General features: G+C 44.8%; 1 protein-coding gene across 2 annotated transcripts in view; it reads left to right on the plus strand.

The window, feature by feature from the left end:
* The window catches only part of LOC138674246 (uncharacterized), a 205,363-nt gene that overhangs the window by 99,083 nt on the left and 86,038 nt on the right, over positions 1–20,242 (plus strand). For both annotated transcript variants that reach the window (XM_069762139.1, XM_069762141.1), the window contains exon 10: positions 12,646–12,731. In XM_069762139.1, the coding sequence (XP_069618240.1) occupies positions 12,646–12,731 (86 nt within the window). The remainder of the gene's footprint in view (positions 1–12,645; positions 12,732–20,242) is intronic.

Raw genomic sequence — 20,242 nt, forward strand, 5'->3', positions numbered from 1 at the left:
GAAGTGGTAACTGTACTGACCGCAGTCCCTAAGCTCAACACAACACTAGAAGTAGCCGTGGGATGCTCCTGACACTCCCTAGGCACCTCGTCACAGCCTAAGAGCTAACTACCCCTAAAGATAGAAGCAGGAAAGCTATCTTGCCTCAGAGAAAATCCCCAAAGGATAGATTAGCCCCCCACAAATAATGACTGTGAGTGGAGAGGGAAAAGACATACACAGAATGAAACCAGGATGAGCACAGGAGGCCAGTCTAGCTTGATAGATAGGACAGGATGGAATACTGTGCGGTCAGTATAAAACACTACAAAAATCCACGCAGAGTTTACTAAAAATCTCCACATTTGACTAAAGGTGTGGAGGGTAAATCTGCTTCCCAGAGCTTCCAGCAAGACAGAATGAATTCATACTGATAACGCTGGACAAACAAAGAAAGCACAGAACGGATAAGTCCACAATCTGTGAACAGAAAAGAGCAAGCAAAAAACTTAGCTTTGCTGAACTGGTCAGGATAACAGGGAAATCCAAAAGAGATGTGAATCCAACCAGGAACCATTTACAAGTGGCACTAGCTGAAGGACAGAGCAGGCATAAATAGTCGAGCAGAAAAGACGATCAGTGAAAGCAGCTGCTGACAGCTAACTCCAAGGAGCAGCCATAGCACTTGAAACCACAAGAGGGAGCCCAAGAGCAGAACTCACAAAAGTGTCACTTACAACCACCGGAGGGAGCCCAAGAGCGGAATTCACATCAGTACCCCCCCCTTGAGGAGGGGTCACTGAACCCTCACCAGAGCCCCTAGGCCGATCAGGACGAGCCAAGTGAAAAGCACGAACCAAATTGGTGGCATGGACATCGGAGGCAACAACCCAAGAATTATCCTCCTGACCATAACCCTTCCACTTGACAAGATACTGAAGCCTCCGCCTCGAAAAACGAGAATCCAAAATCTTCTCAACCTCATATTCCAACTCTCCCTCAACCAACACCGGGGCAGGAGGGTCAACCGAGGGAACAACGGGCACCACATATCTCCGCAACAAAGATCTATGGAAAACATTATGAATGGCAAAAGAGGCTGGAAGGGCCAAACGAAAAGACACCGGATTAATAATTTCAGAAATTTTATAAGGACCAATAAAACGAGGCTTAAACTTAGGGGACAAAACCTTCATAGGAACATGACGAGAAGATAACCAAACCAAATCCCCCACACGAAGCCGGGGACCAACACACCGACGGCGGTTAGCAAAACGTTGAGCCCTTTCCTGAGACAACGTCAAATTGTCCACCACGAGTCCAAATCTGCTGCAGCCTGTCCACCACAGAATCAACACCAGTACAATCAGAAGGTTCAACCTGCCCAGAAGAAAAGCGAGGATGAAAACCAAAATTACAAAAGAAAGGTGAAACCAAAGTAGCCGAACTAGCCCGATTATTAAGGGCAAACTCAGCCAACGGCAAGAAAGACACCCAATCATCCTGATCAGCAGACACAAAGCATCTCAAATAGGTCTCCAAGGTCTGATTAGTTCGCTCAGTTTGGCCATTAGTCTGAGGATGAAACGCCGAAGAAAAAGACAAATCAATGCCCATCCTAGCACAAAAGGCCCGCCAAAATCTAGAGACAAACTGAGAACCTCTGTCAGACACAATATTTTCCGGAATGCCATGCAAACGAACCACATGCTGAAAAAATAATGGAACCAGATCTGAGGAGGAAGGCAACTTCGGCAAAGGTACCAGATGGACCATTTTAGAGAACCGGTCACAAACAACCCAGATAACAGACATCTTCTAGGAAACAGGAAGATCCGAAATAAAATCCATGGAAATATGCGTCCAGGGCCTCTCAGGGACTGGCAAAGGCAAAAGCAACCCACTAGCGCGGGAACAGCAAGGCTTGGCTCGGGCGCAAGTCCCACAGGACTGCACAAAAGCACAGACATCGCGCGACAAGGAAGGCCACCAAAAGGACCTAGCAACCAAATCTCTGGTACCAAAAATCCCAGGATGACCAGCCAACACTGAACAATGAACCTCAGAAATCACCTTACTCGTCCATCTATCAGGAACCAACAGCTTCCCCACAGGACAGCGGTCAGGCCTATCAGCCTGAAATTCCTGAAGCACCCGCCGCAAATCAGGGGAGATGGCAGAAAGAATCACCCCTTCCTTAAGAATGCCAACCGGCTCAAGGACTCCAGGAGAATCAGGTGAAAAACTCCTAGAGAGGGCATCAGCCTTAACATTCTTAGATCCCGGAAGATACGAGACCACAAAATCAAAATGGGAGAAAAACAAAGACCATCGAGCCTGTCTAGGATTCAGCCGCTTGGCCGACTCGAGGTAAACCAGATTCTTATGATCAGTCAAGACCACAACGCGGTGCTTAGCTCCCTCAAGCCAATGTCGCCACTCCTCAAACGCCCACTTCATAGCCAACAACTCCCGATTGCCGACATCATAATTGCGTTCCGCAGGCGAAAATTTTCTGGAAAAAAAGGCACACGGTTTCATCAAAGAACCATCAGACTCCCTCTGAGACAAAACGGCCCCTGCCCCAATCTCAGAAGCGTCGACCTCAACCTGAAAAGGAAGAGAAACATCCGGCTGACGCAACACAGGGGCAGAAGTAAATCGGCGTTTAAGCTCCTGAAAGGCCTCAACAGCCGCAGAGGACCAATTTGTCACATCAGCGATTTCTTTGTCAAATCAGTAAGGGGCTTAACCACACTGGAAAAGTTGGCAATGAAACGGCGATAGAAATTAGCAAAGCCCAAAAATTTTTGAAGGCCCTTCACAGATGTGGGTTGAATCCAGTCATGAATAGCTTGGACCTTAACAGGATCCATTTCTATAGACGAGGGAGAAAAAATAAAACCCAAAAAAGAGACCTTCTGAACTTTGAATAGGCACTTAGACCCCTTCACAAACAAAGCATTATCACGAAGGATCTGGAACACCATCCTGACCTACTTCACATGAGACTCCCAATCATCAGAAAAAATCAAAATATCATCCAAATATACGACCATGAATTTATCAAGATAATTGCAGAAAATATCATGCATGAAAGACTGGAACACAGATGGAGCATTAGAGAGCCCAAATGGCATCACAAGGTATTCAAAATGGCCTTCGGGCGTATTAAATGCAGTTTTTCATTCGTCATCCTGTTTAATACGAACAAGATTATATGCCCCTCGGAGGTCAATCTTAGTAAACCAACTAGCCCCCTTAATCTGAGCAAACAAATCAGTAAGCAGGGGCCAGGGGTATTGGAATTTAAGCGTGATCTTATTAAGAAGATGATAATCAATACAGGGTCTCAAGGAGCCATCCTTCTTAGCAACAAAAAAGAAACCCGCTCCCAATGGTGACGAAGAGGGCCAAATATGCCCCTTCTCCAAAGACTCCTTAACATAACTCCGCATGGCGGCATGCTCTGGCACAGACAGATTGAAAAGTCGGCCCTTAGGGAACTTGCAACCAGGAATCAAGTTAATAGCACAATCACAGTCCCTGTGCGGTGGAAGGGAACTGGACTTGGGCTCATCAAATACATCCTGAAAATCCGACAAAAACTCAGGGACCTCAGAAGAGGGGGAAGAGGAAATTAACATCAAAGGAACGTCACTATGTACCCCTTGACAACCCCAACTAGTCACAGTCATAGTTTTCCAATCCAGCACCGGATTATGTTCCTGTAACCATGGAAAACCCAGTACAACAACATCATGCAGGTCATGCAACACCAGAAAACGGCAATCTTCCTGATGTGCTGGGGCCATGTACATAGTCATCTGCGTCCAGTACTGAGGTTTATCCTTGGCCAAGGGTGTAGCATCAATACCACTCAAAGGAATAGGGCTCTGCAAAGGCTGCAAGGAAAAACCACAGCGCCTGGCGAATTCTAAGTCCATTAAGTTCAGGGCAGCGCCTGAATCCACAAATGCCATGACAGAAAAGGACGACAATGAGCAAATCAGGGTCACAGATAAGAGAAATTTAGGCTGTATCGTACTAATGGTAAAAGACCTAGCGACTCTCTTAGTACGCTTAGGGCAATCAGAGATAACATGAGAAGAATCACCACAGTAAAAACACAGCCTATTCTGACGTCTGAATTCCTGCCGTTCTGTTCTAGTCAAAATCCTATCACATTGCATAGGTTCAGGACTCTGCTCCGAGGACACTGCCATATGGTGCACAGCTTTGCGCTCGCACAGACGCCGATCAATCTGAATGGCTAGAGACATAGATTCGCTCAAACCGGCAGGCGTAGGAAAGCCCACCATACCATCTTTAAGGGCTTCAGAAAGTCCTTTTCTGAAAATAGCAGCCAGAGCCTCCTCATTCCATTTAGTGAGCACAGACCATTTTCTAAATTTCTGGCAGTATAATTCTGCCGCTTCCTGACCTTGACACAAGGCCAACAGGGTTTTTTCTGCATGATCCACAGAATTAGGTTCGTCATACAATAATCCGAGTGCTTGAAAAAATGCGTCTACATTCAATAATGCCGGATCCCCTGTTTCAAGAGAAAAGGCCCAGTCTTGAGTGTCACCACGCAGCAAGGATATGATGATTTTTACTTGCTGAATGGAATCACCTGAAGAACGGGGTTTCAAAGCAAAAAACAATTTGCAGTTATTTTTAAAGTTCAAAAACTTGGATCTGTCTCCAAAAAACAAATCAGGAGTAGGAATTCTAGGCTCTAAAGCCGGAGTCTGGACAACATAGTCCTGGATATTCTGTACTCTTGCAGCAAGTTGATCCACACGAGAAAACAAACCCTGAACATCCATGCCAGAGCACAAATCCTGCACCACCCAAATGTCAAGAGGAAAAAAAAGACAAAATAGAGGACAGAGAAAAAAATGGTTCAGAACTTTCTTTTCCTTCTTTTGAGATGCATTTAATTCATTTTTGGCCACTTGTACTGTTATGACACGGTGGTTTAGGAGCAACATGCAACGAGCTCTGAAGGAAGTGGTAACTGTACTGACTGCAGTCCCTAAGCTCAACACAAAACTAGAAGTAGCCGTGGGATGCTCCTGACACTCCCTAGGCACCTCGTCACAGCCTAAGAGCTAACTACCCCTAAAGATAGAAGCAGGAAAGCTATCTTGCCTCAGAGAAAATCCCCAAAGGATAGATTAGCCCCCCACAAATAATGACTGTGAGTGGAGAGGGAAAAGACATACACAGAATGAAACCAGGATGAGCACAGGAAGCCAGTCTAGCTTGATAGATAGGACAGGATGGAATACTGTGCGGTCAGTATAAAACACTACAAAAATCCACACAGAGTTTACTAAAAATCTCCACACCTGACTAAAGGTGTGGAGGGTAAATCTGCTTCCCAGAGCTTCCAGCAAGACAGAATGAATTCATACTGATAACGCTGGACAAACAAAGAAAGCACAGAACGGATAAGTCCACAATCTGTGAACAGAAAAGAGCAAGCAAAAAACTTAGCTTTGCTGAACTGGTCAGGATAACAGGGAAATCCAAAAGAGATGTGAATCCAACCAGGAACCATTTACAAGTGGCACTAGCTGAAGGACAGAGCAGGCATAAATAGTCGAGCAGAAAAGACGATCAGTGAAAGCAGCTGCTGACAGCTAACTCCAAGGAGCAGCCATACCACTTGAAACCACAAGAGGGAGCCCAAGAGCAGAAGTCACAAAAGTGTCACTTACAACCACCGGAGGGAGCCCAAGAGCGGAATTCACAACAGGTAACAGGAGAAATTGGACCCCAAAAGTTGTTGTCCAATTTGTCCTGAGTGCGCTGATACCCTATAAGTGGGGGGGAACCACCGTTTAGGCGCATGGGAGGGCTCGGAAGGGAAGGAGCGCCATTTGGAATGCAGACTTAGATGGAATGGTCTGCAGGCATCACATTGCACTTGCAGAGCCCCTAATGTACCTAAACAGTAGAAACCCCACACAAGTGACCCCATGTTGGAAACTAGACCCCCCAAGGGACTTATCTAGATGTGTTGTGAGAACTTTGAGCCCCCAAGTGTTTCACTACAGTTTATAACACAGAGCCGTGAAAATAAAAATAAAAAATTTCCCCCCAAAATTATTTTTTAGCCCCCAGTTTTGTATTTTCCCGAGGTTAACAGGCCACACTCTTAGATCCCCGGTACAAAAGTAAATTTGGCAAAATAATTCCTGCCATAGAAAGGGATTCACGCATGCAGGAGTATCAGCAGAAACTGTTACAGAATCTAACATCTGCTTTTCCACAAAACACCAGTGGTGCACGTAGTGAATCTCTGAGTTCTAACTTGCCAACCATGGGACTATCGAGTCATCACTCAAACCGTAACAGTAACATCATATCTGGTGGTAACAGCAATTTTTTCCAATCGTTTCAAAATCTTTTTAGACCATCTTTTGCAAGGCCACAGGAGACAAGAAGTCTGATGCACTGCCAATGCCTAGAGAGAGGATGGTACAAGAGTATCTCCAAGATAACATCGATGCCATGACAGTGGAACTGGACCCTTGCTCATTTTGGGCTTCCAATCTTGAAAAATGGCCTGAGCTCGCCACTCACTCCTTGGAGATCTTGTCGTGCCTCGCAGCAAGTGTTCTCTCTGAACGTGTGTTCAGCGCTGCTGGTGGTGTGCTGACAGATAAGCGCACGCGGCTGTCCAGTGACAATGTAGACAGACTAACGTTCATCAAGATGAACAAATCCTGGGTCCGCAAGGACTTTTCTACCCCTGTGTCATCCTGGGGAGACTTAAAGCTTGATGATTTTTGAAAATCACCTCACCAACCGTATTAAAAAAAACTCTGGTGAAATTGATGCCACTTAAGTGGTGTCTGTGGCCGAATTTTTGGAAAAATTAGAGACTCTTTATTGAGTCCCCTTGCTGTGCTTTACATGACATTGCCATTGTCAATTCCAGGTGGGTGGGGTTGTCTGCAGAGTTGTTTATGGAGCGTCCCCAGACACAGGGCCACGAGTTCTCGGTACCGGGCCTCTCTGGTTCGGTTCTGAGGCTGTCACGGTAGCTAGACCCAGTCCGCGACCCTGCTACGGGGCGTCCAATAAAGGTGGTACAGTCTATCAGGGATTCGTGATGCCACCTGTGGTGTTCGGTCAGGGTGACCGACGCTGCTGTGGGGTCCGCTGGGGTGATGGAATGGCAGCTGGATGGTATACCTTCCCACAGGTGAAGTATGTCCCCAGGGCTTCCCAGTAAGGTGGATGGTGATGGTGTGAGGTGCAGTCAATAACGAGGACACAAGGTTGCAGTCTCTTTACCTCTTTACTGAAGACTTCAGGATCCTCGATCCAGAGCACGCTTAACAGGGCTATCTGAGACCGGCTGGTCCGATGGGCACATCCAGAGTTCCCTTTGCAGGTGGAAATCAGTGCCTACCACTAGCGCCTGTGTGTTGTAGTGCTACCCTGCTGAGCATTCGGAATAGTCCTCACAACTGCTGTTCTCGTTCGTTCGTTCTTTCTAATTCTCTCTCGCTTGTTCCAGATGTTACTAGTTTCTCGTCCCCCAGGTATGTTATGGCTAGTACGCACCCGTATGACGGGAAGGCTCGGAGCTCTTCCGGGACCCTAGAGACGCCCCTCTCCACGCGTTGCCCCCTATGCCTTCGTAGGAAATTTAAGGTAGACAGCCAACCTATAATTAACTGTCCTGCGGAGTTCGAAGTAAGGCCTAGAGTCAGTTACTCCCGCGGTGTTCCAGCCACCGGCTACGTGCCTCAGTAGGATGTTGCCTCGGTCTCACGGTACGACTCCTACTGGTTCTCCTTTGTGCTTGATCTCGTTTCTCACTGTTCCACAATATCCTTCCCTTCGTGTCTCTCTCTTAGGATACCGCTGCGGGGTGTGCAGGCGCGGTTCCGTTACGTTCTGCTCTGTTCGCTAGGCACCTGCCAGGTTCCCACGCCTGACAGGGACCCCCCTGTGTCTTCTCCCTGCAACACCCCCTGCCACGGGATGTTGCCTGAATCCAACCCAGTCAGCTTCTGACTAACTTCCTATCAAACCCCTAGTTTTACCAGTGTGAGGAGTGGCCCAATAAATAAAGCCTTTTTCTCCCCCTAGTGGCCGGAGTGTGAAGTGTAATGTGTGGTGGTGATACCTGGTCAGTAGAATTCCTTCAGTGCCATCAGACATACCATCACTCCCCTTAGTGTCAGAGTGTCATACTGCAACGACCAGATCTCTGGGGCACTGCATTTACTCATACTATGGCCTGGGATTCAAAGGTCTGCTCCAAAGCTTCAGTGTCTGCTAGTCAGCAGAGTAGCCCACCCACCCACCGCCTGTTTACCTAAGTACTATTTTTTAACTGCATCTAGCTCAGAAAATCCTTTTGTACCTAGTAGCATTTTGTGCTACTCAGCAGAGTACCCCACCCATGAAGCAAGCTACACCGCCTGTTTACCTAAGTACTATTTTTTTAATGGCATCTAGCCCAGGAAATCCTTTTGGGCCTAGTAGAATTTTGTGCTACTCAGCAGAGTACCTCACTCATGAAGCAAGCTACACCGCCTGTTTACCTAAGTACTATTTTTTAACGCATCTGGCCCAGGAAATCTTTTTGGGCCTAGTTGCAATTTCTGCTACTCAGCAGAGTACCCCACCCATGAAGCAAGCTACACCGCCTGTTGATCTAATTACTAATTTTTAACAGCAGCTAGCCCAGGAAATCGTTTTGTACCTAGTAGCATTTTGTGCTACTCAGCAGAGTACCCCACCTGTTTACCTAAGTACTATTTTTTAATGACATCTGGCCCAGGAAATCCTTTTGGGTCTAGTAGCAATTTGTGCTACTCAGCAGAGTACCCCACCCATGAAGCAAGCTACACCGCTGCCTTCCTTTCTCAATCTAATCCCTCGGCTCTGGGGTGTTCACTCTCCCTCCACCTCTCTCCTTCTCACAGGTGGACTACCGCGTGTATTCACACTGTGGCGAATCTTTTGGGCCCAGGCATAAGAAGTCGTCGAGGTAATGGATAATATGTGCCGCCTTAGAAACGTCCATGACGACCCATTCGAGGAAGCAACTAAACGCCTCAAATAGTTAGCAGGATATGGAGCACCCCATGGCCAAACAGCGATCTATGTAGTATGCGCCTTCACAGAAGCAGTCCAATGGGAGAACACTATTCGGAGGCACAGGTAGTAACCGGAACACCCCCTCAATGTCTGTTTTGGCCATTAGGGTGCCCCTTCCCAACTTCTTGACCCGCCTGATTGCCTTGTCAAAGGAGGTACAGTACATACAGTAGTACTGAACTTGGTTCCGCGTGATGTTGTCGTTTACTGACCTGCCTCTTGGATATGACAAATAGTGGATTAGTCTGAATGTATTGGATTCATTTTTTGGCACAACTCATCACGGGGGTACCACTACATCTTCTAAGGAAAGTGTTCTGAATTGACCCCCCGCCATTCTACCTAAAGATATTTCTTTTTTATTTTTTTTTGTCATGACGTCTGGATGTTGGTAGGGTGATTTTAGGTTTTTACTCCAGTCTTTCTTGATTTTAGAAGGGCATGACATGCCTATACCTGTGTCTCCTACTCCTTTTACTCCTCCACCTCTTTTCTTTTCGCATGACTATATGTAGTTGTGACTTTTCCATGTGTTTGTTATGTCTTTTGAGCAGTTTGTCAGCTTTTGGACACCTTTTAAGGTGTTTTCTATGTGTTTTCTATGTGTTTGTATGTGTTTGTGTTTGCCTGCATTGGTTACAATGAGGTTCGATGGTGTTCGTTGAACTTTCGACGAACATTCGTCAAACATGCCCCAGTTCGACGAACCGAACCGGACTCGAACACTAGGGGGGTGGCTCAACACTAATTAATAGTCAAAATATAAACATCATCCAATCTGAATCCATCTTTAGCTTTTTAGGAGAGACTTAATGGCTTTGTTGCAAAATTCACAGATATTTGGAACTGTTCAGAATTCCCTCCATCTTTACTACAATCCAAGTTCAGTTGTTGAAAAACAGTCCCAAAGCATAATGCTGCCTCCACAATGCTTCACTGTGGGTATGGTCTTTTTTTGGTGATGTGCGGTGTTGGCTTTGTACCAAAGATATCTTTTGAAATTATGTCCAAAATTTTCAATCTTGGTCTCACCAGTCCATAGTATTCTTTTGACAGACTTGGTGTAGGTTTTGGCAAAATAATAATAGAATATGGGAGATTGTTGTCACATGCATATGCAACTTGTACTTGCCAGAAATTCCTGTAGCTCCTTTATTGTTTCGTTATTAGTCTCATGGAAATCTCCTGAAACAATTTTCTTCTTGTCTATTCATCCATTTTTGATAGACATCCATTTCTAAGTAATAACACTGTTGTGCAAATTCAAGCCACTTCTTGATGACTGCCTTCGCAATGTTCCATGGTGTATCTATCAATGCCATAGAATTTTTTTTGTACCCTTCACCTGACTTTCAACAATGAGATCCTTTTGTTGTATTGTAAGCTATTTAAGGACCATGGCTTTTGCTGTAAAATGCAACTAAGAAAATGTCATACTAGTACAGCTAAACTTTATATGGCTTTATGAGATTTACTTTAAATGATGATAGCTGTATTAATTACTATTTACTGTAACTTGAGTTTAAATGTGATTGGCTAATTTTGAAAACAACCACATCTGCAATTTCACAGCACTTTAAAAAAAAATTCCTGCTTCCTAGTCATGGTAAAATTAATAGTGCCATTCTTAATTAAAACCCATCTTGAAAAAATAAAGTGCTGATACAGCTATGTCAGCAAAAAAGTTAGGGAGGAAAAAACTAAAGTGCAAACATGCGCTGGTTAGGAAAGAGTTATACTTGATCACTGTTAAATGTTAGGTGTCGAGTTCCTGCACAGGGGGAATCTTGAACCATGTCCACGGTGGTCTGCCATTCTCTTCCAGCCCCAGTGGAGCCTGCTCAGCAGAGATGTCGATCCCAGCGTCTGGCTCAAGCTGATACGCTGTGCTTGGGTACTGCTGCCTTTCCAGGCTCTGCCTTTGTAGCCAGCACTGTTCAGCGGCGAGCAGGCATTTCAGGAACTAAGTCCTGCTTTTCCCACACTAAGCATGCCCACGGGGCGATTTCCCATTGGAGGTCAGGGGTCACATGCTCAGGTCCTGTTGCGGCTCCTATTGGACCATCAGGAAGGTCCTGGAGCGCTACTGCTATAAACGGTTCGCATGGCCGCTTGGCCGTGCGCTAGTGTAAACCTTAACAATGTGTGTGTAGATTAATGACTGTCGATGGCTCAAAGTTCCGTAATCATTCCCATTCCTCATGTTGTTGACTGATCACGAATGGTGGAAGCTATCTAGCGCCCGACAGTGGTATCTGCACACTAAGCACACGTTGCAGTGCCCGTCTCTACGGCACCGTGTGCCATCAGTGCGCTCTCCTGACAACTGTCAGTATAAGGTGGGAATTCCCGTTTGGTCTGTGTATCTGACTCGGGGCGTCCTCAGCCACCGAGGGTCAGAGCCAGTTCAATAACCAGATTAGTGGGGGTAATTCTTAGGGATCCCACTAGTGTCTTGCAGCTCCGTCTTGTGACTGCTAACAGGGTGCAGCGTAGTGTGCGACTCTGTGAAGCAACAGAGCTCGCTCGCTACCATTTCACACGGGGTGAGGTCTAACCCATGTGTGAGCCAAGTGTCCATCCGCCATTACATAGCAGCAGGTACCATCTCTGCACGGTGGACCCCAGGCTGCGAACGCACCTCGTATCAATCTCTTTATTATTTGGTGCGATCCGCTAGCCCTAACAGTTAAAGACCAAGAGATAAAATTAACATCTAAAAATAGTCACAGAATAAAGATTTTTGTCTTGAGAGCCTGGCAATTTTATATTTGTGGAGCCTGCTCAATGATGTATAGCACATCCAAGGCAAACTTATGCAGTGTGAAAGGAATACTATGAGGCTAAATGGATAGTATGGTGGAAAGAGTCAGTGCTCAGTGCCACTCAAGAGTCAATCCTGCACTAGGTATAACATAATGTACCAGTTTTTCAGAGTATTAAATCCTTACAATTTTAAAGGATTGCTTTGTCATTTGATCTCATGTCAACAAAGTAACTCTTCCTCTTCCAGTCTGCTCTGTTGATGAGGTGTCAGTGCAACCATCATGCTTATTGACAGCCAGCTCCCCATAGTTAGACAGTGGGAAACCGGCTGTCACTCAACATGACATTGACAGTAAAGCCCCATCAACAGAACAGAGCGGAGAAGAAGAAGTTGCACTGTTGATGAGACTACACCGGAAGCCGCAGAATCATCATCAGGAGACCACTCTAAGCTGGCAGAAATCGTAGTGAGGTAGAAAAGTCAGGTAGTTAGCAACTACCTTCCTGTATGTTCTTAGCCCCATAGTGAAAATAATTAAAGTCCCAGATAACCCGTTTAAATGTCCTACCCTCAAAGTGTACTTGTACCACGGTAGTGAAATGAGCCAGAGTTTTCAGTCAAAACCTGAGTTTCTATAAACATCAGCCCCCTATTTAGTATTGCCATTACCTATTCCACCCTGGCATAAGCCTATTTTGTCTGTAACATTACAGCCCTGAATGTGTATAACAATATTGCCATTTTATACTTCTATTTTTCGTTAGCTACTCTGTCATGGCAGTGTTGTGAGATCAAAGGAGAGAGCCCAGCTGGAAGGAAACTCCACACATTTACAGCTCATCATGATAAGGTACTATCCAATACAACATGGCACAGTAATACAGAATAGAAGGCTTGTAACAAATCGTCAAATCTAAACCAAAATGTGACTTTCTTCTAATGCCCGGTACCATACAATAATATACTGTACATTTAGCTGTGTTTCAAGTCAAATACAGATTAAGGGAACAGTAGTGTGATTTTTACCAAAGATGACCATCACTCTCAGTGAAATGTATAGATGTAACTGTGAATATGAATAAAGGGAATGTTCACGTTTGCAACCTAATTTTTGAGCTGTGTCTATAGCTTCTATTCAGACCTATGTATCTCTATCCAGCCATAGTGCAGCCATTTTCCCTACATCTGCACCTTAGTTCTTACAGTAAAAATATATCTTTGCACTGTGTTAGCCATTAGATAGAAACGTTTCAAAATATGAGAGTTCTCAGTTGTTGATAATTTTAATGGCTAACTGAAAAGGTGGTAACAAATTGCAAGACTGACTACTCACGTCTCTTCATCAGTCTTAGAATAACACAAAATCTGAAGAGTTACATATTTATACACAACAGGACATATAATAGTGCAGTAAATAAGAAAAGTGATGTGAAGCAGAGCTGTCAATATGGGAAGGGAGAAACAGTTTTGGCAGTAAATATTGGAGCAGTTAATTGATGTAGTGTAAAAGGTTTATTATCCCTTGATTGAGGTCAGGTCCATGGTTGTGATGTCCAAAATTGTCTGAGGAGCACATTCCTTAATTGATTTAGAAAGGAATACCATATTTTATCGATCACCCATGACAGCACCATGAGAAAGGGGATCTGCCCAGCCAGTACAGGAAACCTACCGACATAAAAGGGCGGCACCTCTCCCATGCATCAGTTGGTTTACTGTCCTTGACAGATGAACCTCTTGCAGGCATACCTGAAGATCAGAAGAATGGATGACCATTTTCCCAGTCCCGACTGGTCAATTCAGGCATTGAATTGCCCTGCCTGGAGTCTCTGGAAGTGCCACAGTGGGTCCAGGGGGGCTTTCATGCTTGTGTGTGAGCACAGGTGAGCAGTTTTCCGAGTGGGGATAGCTGGTTGTGGCGTGGCTCTTTGGGCACTGGCATGCACCGGGGAAGAAGACAGTGGCATGTGCAGTGCAGTGCTCCAGTAACGCCACCCAGCGTGTTCGGAAGTAATGTACGAGGATGCCGGGAGTGTGCCGGAGAAGCGTACCAAGGCGGGGCACTCCTAGATGATGCACAGGCCACATGATCAACCTGCTGACCTGGAACTTCTGGGGTTACCAAAGTATGGAGGGGCAGGCTGCTCTGGCGCTGCTCTGGCATTTAAGAGGCTCTTCCTTGACCGTTGTCGCCTCCAGGAGTATGGATGCACCCGAGCAGTATGAGCAGCAGCAATAGCTCATTCGGAAGCCCCAACAGCAAGCAAAACGGCGTCGACTCCGTAGCAGTACTGGTGGCGGTCGTGTTGGTGAGAAACTAAGTTCTGTAGCCAGTGGCAGATCCAGTCATAGGAGCTCCAGCAGAGTGCACGAGTCTCCAGTAGAGATGAGCGAATATGTTAACAAACCAGTCACCAAACATAAATGCGGCGTGAATATGGCACATTCGGATTCGTGATCGGAAAAACAAGCATTTTTTAATAAAATCGTAAATAGTCAATAAAATTCGGTAGAAGTGCGGGAAAATAACCCAACAGAATAGAATAGATGAATTACATACAGTATATACACAGAGTAGATAGATATCTAGATGTCAGTGACACACACACACATATATATATATATATATATATATTACATATATAGATTGATAGAAGAAAAGTCAGAAATTCAGTGTGACAGGTTAAAATAGAATAGATACAGGTGCTTCTCACAAAATTAGAATAACATCAAAAAGTTAATTTATTTCAGTACTTCAATACAAAAAGTGAAATTCATATATTATATGGCATGGAGGTAATTAGCCTGTGGCACTGCTGAGGTGTTATGGAAGCCCAGGTTGCTTTGATAGCAGCCTTCAGCTCGTCTGCATTGTTGGGTCTGGTGTCTCCCATCTTCCCCTTGACAAAATCTTATAGATTCTTTATGGGGTTAAGGGCAGGCGAGTTGGCTGGCCAATCAAGCACAGTGATACTGTTCTATTTAAACCAGGTATTGGTACTTTTGGCAGTGTGGACAGCTGCCAAGTCATGCTGGAGAATGAAATTTCCAAAAAGCTTGTTGGCAGAGAAAAGCATGAAGTGCGCTAAAATTTTATTGTAGACGGATGCGCTGACTTTGATTTTGGTAAGACACAATGGACTTACACCAGCAGATGACATGGCTCCTCAAACCATCACTGATTGTGGAAACTGCATACTAGACATCAAGCAGCTTGGATTATGAACCTCTCCATTCTTCCTCCAGACACTGGGACCTTGATTTCCAAATGAAATGCAAAATTTACTTTCATCTGAAAACGATACCTTGGACCACTAAGCAACAGTCCAGTTCTTTTTCTCCTTGGCCCAGGTAAAACTCTTCTAGCGTTATCTATTGGTCATGAGTGGCTTGACACAAGGAATGTGACACTTGTAGTCCATGTTCTGGATACGTCTGTGTGTGGTGGCTCTTGAAGCAATGACTCCAGCAGCAGTACACTCCTTGTGAATCTTCCCCAAATTTTTGAATGGCCTTTTCTTAACCTTCGTCCGGCTGAGTAGGTACAATTGTATCTATTCTGTTTTAAAATTGCAATAACTTTTTTTTTCGAAAAGCCGTAGAGGGCTGAAATTTCGTGACATCTCTGCAGTTTTGGTCCAGAATATATTGGCCAACTTTCAATAAAATATATATGAATGCACAATTGTACCTCTGCAGCCTGTTAATGTTGTAAAATTATGCAGCCTGACGAAGGTTAACAATACTTTCAAGGCTGCAGTTATCCCGGTTGCTTGTGCACCTTTTTCTACCACACTTTTTCCTTCCACTCAACATTCCATTAATATGCTTGGATACAGCACTCTGTGAAGAGCCAGCTTCTGTAGCAATGATCTTTTGTGGCTTAACCTCCCTGTGGAGTGGGTCATTGACTGCCTTCTGGACATCTGTCAAGTCAGCAGTCTTCCCCATGATTGTAGAGCCTACTGAAACAGACTAAGGGACCTTTCTAAATGCTTAGGAAGCCTTTGCAGGTGTTTCTTGTTATTCTAAATTACTGAGATTATGACTTTTGGGTTTTCATTGGCTGTAAGCTTTAATCATCAACATGAACAGAAATAAACACTTGAAATAGATCACTCTGTTTGTAATGCCTCTATATGATATGTGAGTTTCACTTTTGTATTGAAGAACTGAAATAAATTAACTGTTTGATGATATTTTAACATCATGAGAAGCACATGTTTGTGTGTGTGTGTGTATATATATATATATGTGTGTGTGTGTGTTTTGAAGAATATTCCCTTTGAAAACTATGTGTAAATGACAGAGAATTGCTTTATGTAATGGCTCATGTTAAAATCACATTGTAATCAGATAACAATCGCACTGCTTTAGAATGTAAATCGGATGCTAGGTGTTAAAAATCGGATTGTACTCGCATGAAATACGCATGACACTTACAATACACTTGTCCGACTTTGCAGGAACAAAATCAGACCGATTTTAAAATCGTTAATGTGACTCCAGCATTAGGGTATGTGTGCACATTGAATATTTGCTTGCAGAATTTTCTGCAAGGTTTCTGTATTTCTTGGCAGCAAAAAAACGTTTTGACGCTTTTTTTGCTGTGTTATTGACGCGGTTTTGCATGCCTTTTTTAATGCATTTTTTTGTATGCGTTATTGTACAGTAATGAAGGCTTTTTTTTAGCTAAATTAAGATATTTTTAAAAAAGTTTTGTGACATAATTTCTTGGTTCAACACCTTCTTTTTCATTCTGATGCAGTAGCATCAGGGTAATGAGATTAGGGCTTCCTGTCAGCAGCTGTCATTGCCACCAAACCCTGGATGTACTTAGTAATGAAAAGGTAAAGGTGTCAGCCAGACACCCTCATTACTAAACCAGTAAGTCAATATGCACATGCGCGGACACACACTGTAGTCAGCTTATGTAGGAGCGTTACCATATTTAAAGGGAACCTGTCACCCCCAAAATCGATGGTAAGCTCACAGTCATCAGGGGCTTATCTACAGCATTCTGTAATGCTGTAGATAAGCCCCTGATGTTACCTAAAAGATGAGAAAAAGAGGTTATATTATACTCACCCAAAGGCGGTCCTGATCCGATGGGTGTCGCGGTCCGGTCCAGGGCCTCCCATCTTCATTCCATGATGTCCTCTTCTGGTCTTCACGCCACGGCTGCGGTGCAGGCATACTTTATCTGTCCTGTTGTGGGCAGAGCAAAGTACTGCAGTGCATAGGCGCCGGGCCTCTTTGACTTGTCCCAGCGCCTGCGCACTGCAGTATTTTGCTCTGCCCTCAACAGGGCAGACAAAGTACGCCTGTGCCGCAGCCGCGACATGAAGACCAGAAGAGGATGTCATGGAATGAAGATGGGAGGCGCCGGACCAGACCGCAACACCCATCGGACCGGACTGCAGTGGGACCGCCCATGGGTGAGTACAATCTAACCTCTTTTTCTCCTCTTTTAGGTAACATCAGGGGCTTATCCACAGCATTACAGAATGCTGTAGATAAGCCCCTGATGACGGTGGGCTTACCTCACCATCGATTTTGGGGGTGACAGGTTCCCTTTAATGCTACATCGGCTGTAGCCAAACAGCAACTGCTAATTTTTGCCAAAAGATGAGACAAAAAAGCCTGATGTTAATATTCTTTGAAGGAGCCAATAGAGGTTCTCAGGCTATTAATATCAGCTCACAGCTGTTTGCTATAAGATGCTCCATTACTAACCCCATAGTGATATTATAAAAAAACACACACCCGGAATAAAGTCTTTTAATTGAAATAATGACACTGACTCCTTTATTGAATCTAAATTAAACCATACTCGCCGAACACCTAATCCACTGAAGTCTCCTGTAACAAAAATAAAATAATAATTCACAATATTCCTCACCTGTCCACTGAGATGATTTTGATGACCTTGAGAGCAGTCACTGAAGTGACTGCTCTCAAAGACAGCTGGCTACACACTGACAAAAGAGGTAATCGCTACATCTATAGCCCTGAGCTGCGGTGAGAAAGTTCACCAGAGTTCATCGGCTGATCAGCTACGGTGATCTCGCTTATGGCACTACTGTTGCATGAGAAAGTTCACCGGAGTTCATCAGCTGATCAGCTCCAGTGATCTCCCTTACGGCAGCTCAGTGATATACTGTGGGAGCGATGATGCTCTTGTCAGTGCATCGCCTGCGTCCGAATAGATACGTGAGATCTCCGTGGGACACTCGAGATTACGTGTACTATAGCGGACAACAGGTGAGTATATTGTAGTTTATTATTTTTGATTTTGTTTTATAGGAGACATGGGGATCGGGGATTGAGCATTAAGGTGAATATAATGTGTAATCTTTTTACCGCATGTCACTGCATCTGACAATGTGACCCCGCAGTGCTCTGACAGTGGTAATGATCTACCGGTGGTAACATTACCACAGATCAAAATCGCTACGCTGTCACGCAGCGTGGGAAACTCCGGCGTTTGTGCTGTGTTTGGCGTTCGGCTATATTCGGCAGTTAAATCGAAGATTAAATTGCCTAATATTGTAAATTTGGCGATCGTGATCCGAACCGAATATTAACATATTTGCTCATCTCTAGCGTTCAGCCTCTTGAGTTTATCTTTCTGCTGAGATATGTCCCCCTCATAATTTGGTACCATTTGATTGCATCACACTGATATGTGATCTTTGTAAAAGTTCATTCGGTGATGTAGCCTTTCCCTTTTTTGTCATTTTGTTGCCAGGGAAAGAAGTGTACAGCAAAGTCTAAGCACAAGGAGTGTGCGCTTTGCAGAAATCTATTGCCTGTCTCCTACCAGAATGAACTTTGCCAGACTTGTATAGTGCAGACAGTGGCGGAGGAGACCCCTAGCTTTGCCAACCTAAGATCAATCATCAGGGCGGAAGTTAGAGAGTTCCTTAAATCCTTTTCACAGGAAGAGGTCCATAAGGGGAAGAAGAAGAAAAGAGCTAGGTCCCTGGTGTCGGCTGTGTCTAGTGTTTCAGATAAGGATGATGACTCCTTCGAATCTTCCTCATTAGCTTCCTCCTTTTCAGACAATAACACAGCTCATCTCTTTTTTCCCTATAGAATGGATGGACAAACTTATAAAGGCAGTTAGGAGGATCAATATAGGGATAGTCAAAGACTGAAAAATCGGTTCAGTACATTATGTTTGCAGGCTTGCACCAAAAGAGGCGCAAGTCATTTCCTTTAAATGAAAAGATCAGCGCCTTGATAGGGAATGGAAAAAAACCTGAAAAAGAGAGGCTCCCTTTCCCCATCATTTAAGAGGAGATATCCTTTTGATGAGCCTTCCTCGTCAAGCTGGCACAAAGCCCCAAAACCGGATGCGACTGTAGCAAAGGCTTCTAGAAGAACCTCTTTCCACTTTGAGGACATGAGGAATTTAAAAGACCCCTTGATAAGAAAGTAGATACCTTCCTTAAAGGTACATGGGAAACATCAGTGGGAGCTCTAAAACCAAGCAGTGGTTGCTGCATGTACAGCCAGATCCTTAATGATCTGGTTGGACCTTTTGGAAACCCAGTTGAAGGGTAAAATATCTACAGACACCATCCTCACCACTGTCCCACTTATGCGAGGGGCTTCAGCCTTTCTGCTGGACCCCTCAGCAGACTCGTTTGTTCGTTTAACGCTGAGATCTGCAGCCCATTTAAACACGTACTCTAGGGCCTTATGGTTGAAATGCTGGCCAGGGGATATCGAGGCCAGGACAAAGCTGTGTGCCATTCTGTGTAAGGGGGAATACCTGTTTGGCCCAGCTTTGGATGAATTTTTGTTATAGGCTGGCGATGCTAAGAAGATATTTCCTAGCTTATCCATCCTATTTAACAAGCGATCCTTCAGGAAAAGAAGGTTCAACCTAAGGAAACCCTCCAGAGATCAGGACAAATGAAAGGAAGACGAAAGGTGAGGTTTCATGTTCGGAACCTCCTTTCAAGATTCCAAAAAACCAGGCCAATAACTTCCAGCCCAGGTGGAGGTAGGGGGTGGGGGGCTTTTGTCCCTCTTTCTGGCCTGGGAAGAATTTTCTGGAGTAATTGGGTTCTTGGCCTGATATAATCTTGACTAAAGATGGAGCTACACAATCCTGCAAAAAAGGATCATGGTAACTCTCTCTCGGTCTTCGACAGCAGAACAACTGTCCTTAGATGCGGAAGTCTCAAAGCTGGTGCAGAATGGCTACGTTCACATTGGCGTTCCGCCAATGTGCGTCGCTGTTGCGCCGGCGACGCAGCGGCGACGCAGCGGCGACGCGCCCCTATGTTTAACATAGGGGACGCGTGCGTTTTTAGGGTGGCGTTTTTCGACACTTGCGTCGTTTCCGAC

The sequence above is a fragment of the Ranitomeya imitator genome, chromosome 1 (assembly GCF_032444005.1).
Source record: "Ranitomeya imitator isolate aRanImi1 chromosome 1, aRanImi1.pri, whole genome shotgun sequence".
NCBI lineage: Eukaryota > Metazoa > Chordata > Amphibia > Anura > Dendrobatidae > Ranitomeya > Ranitomeya imitator.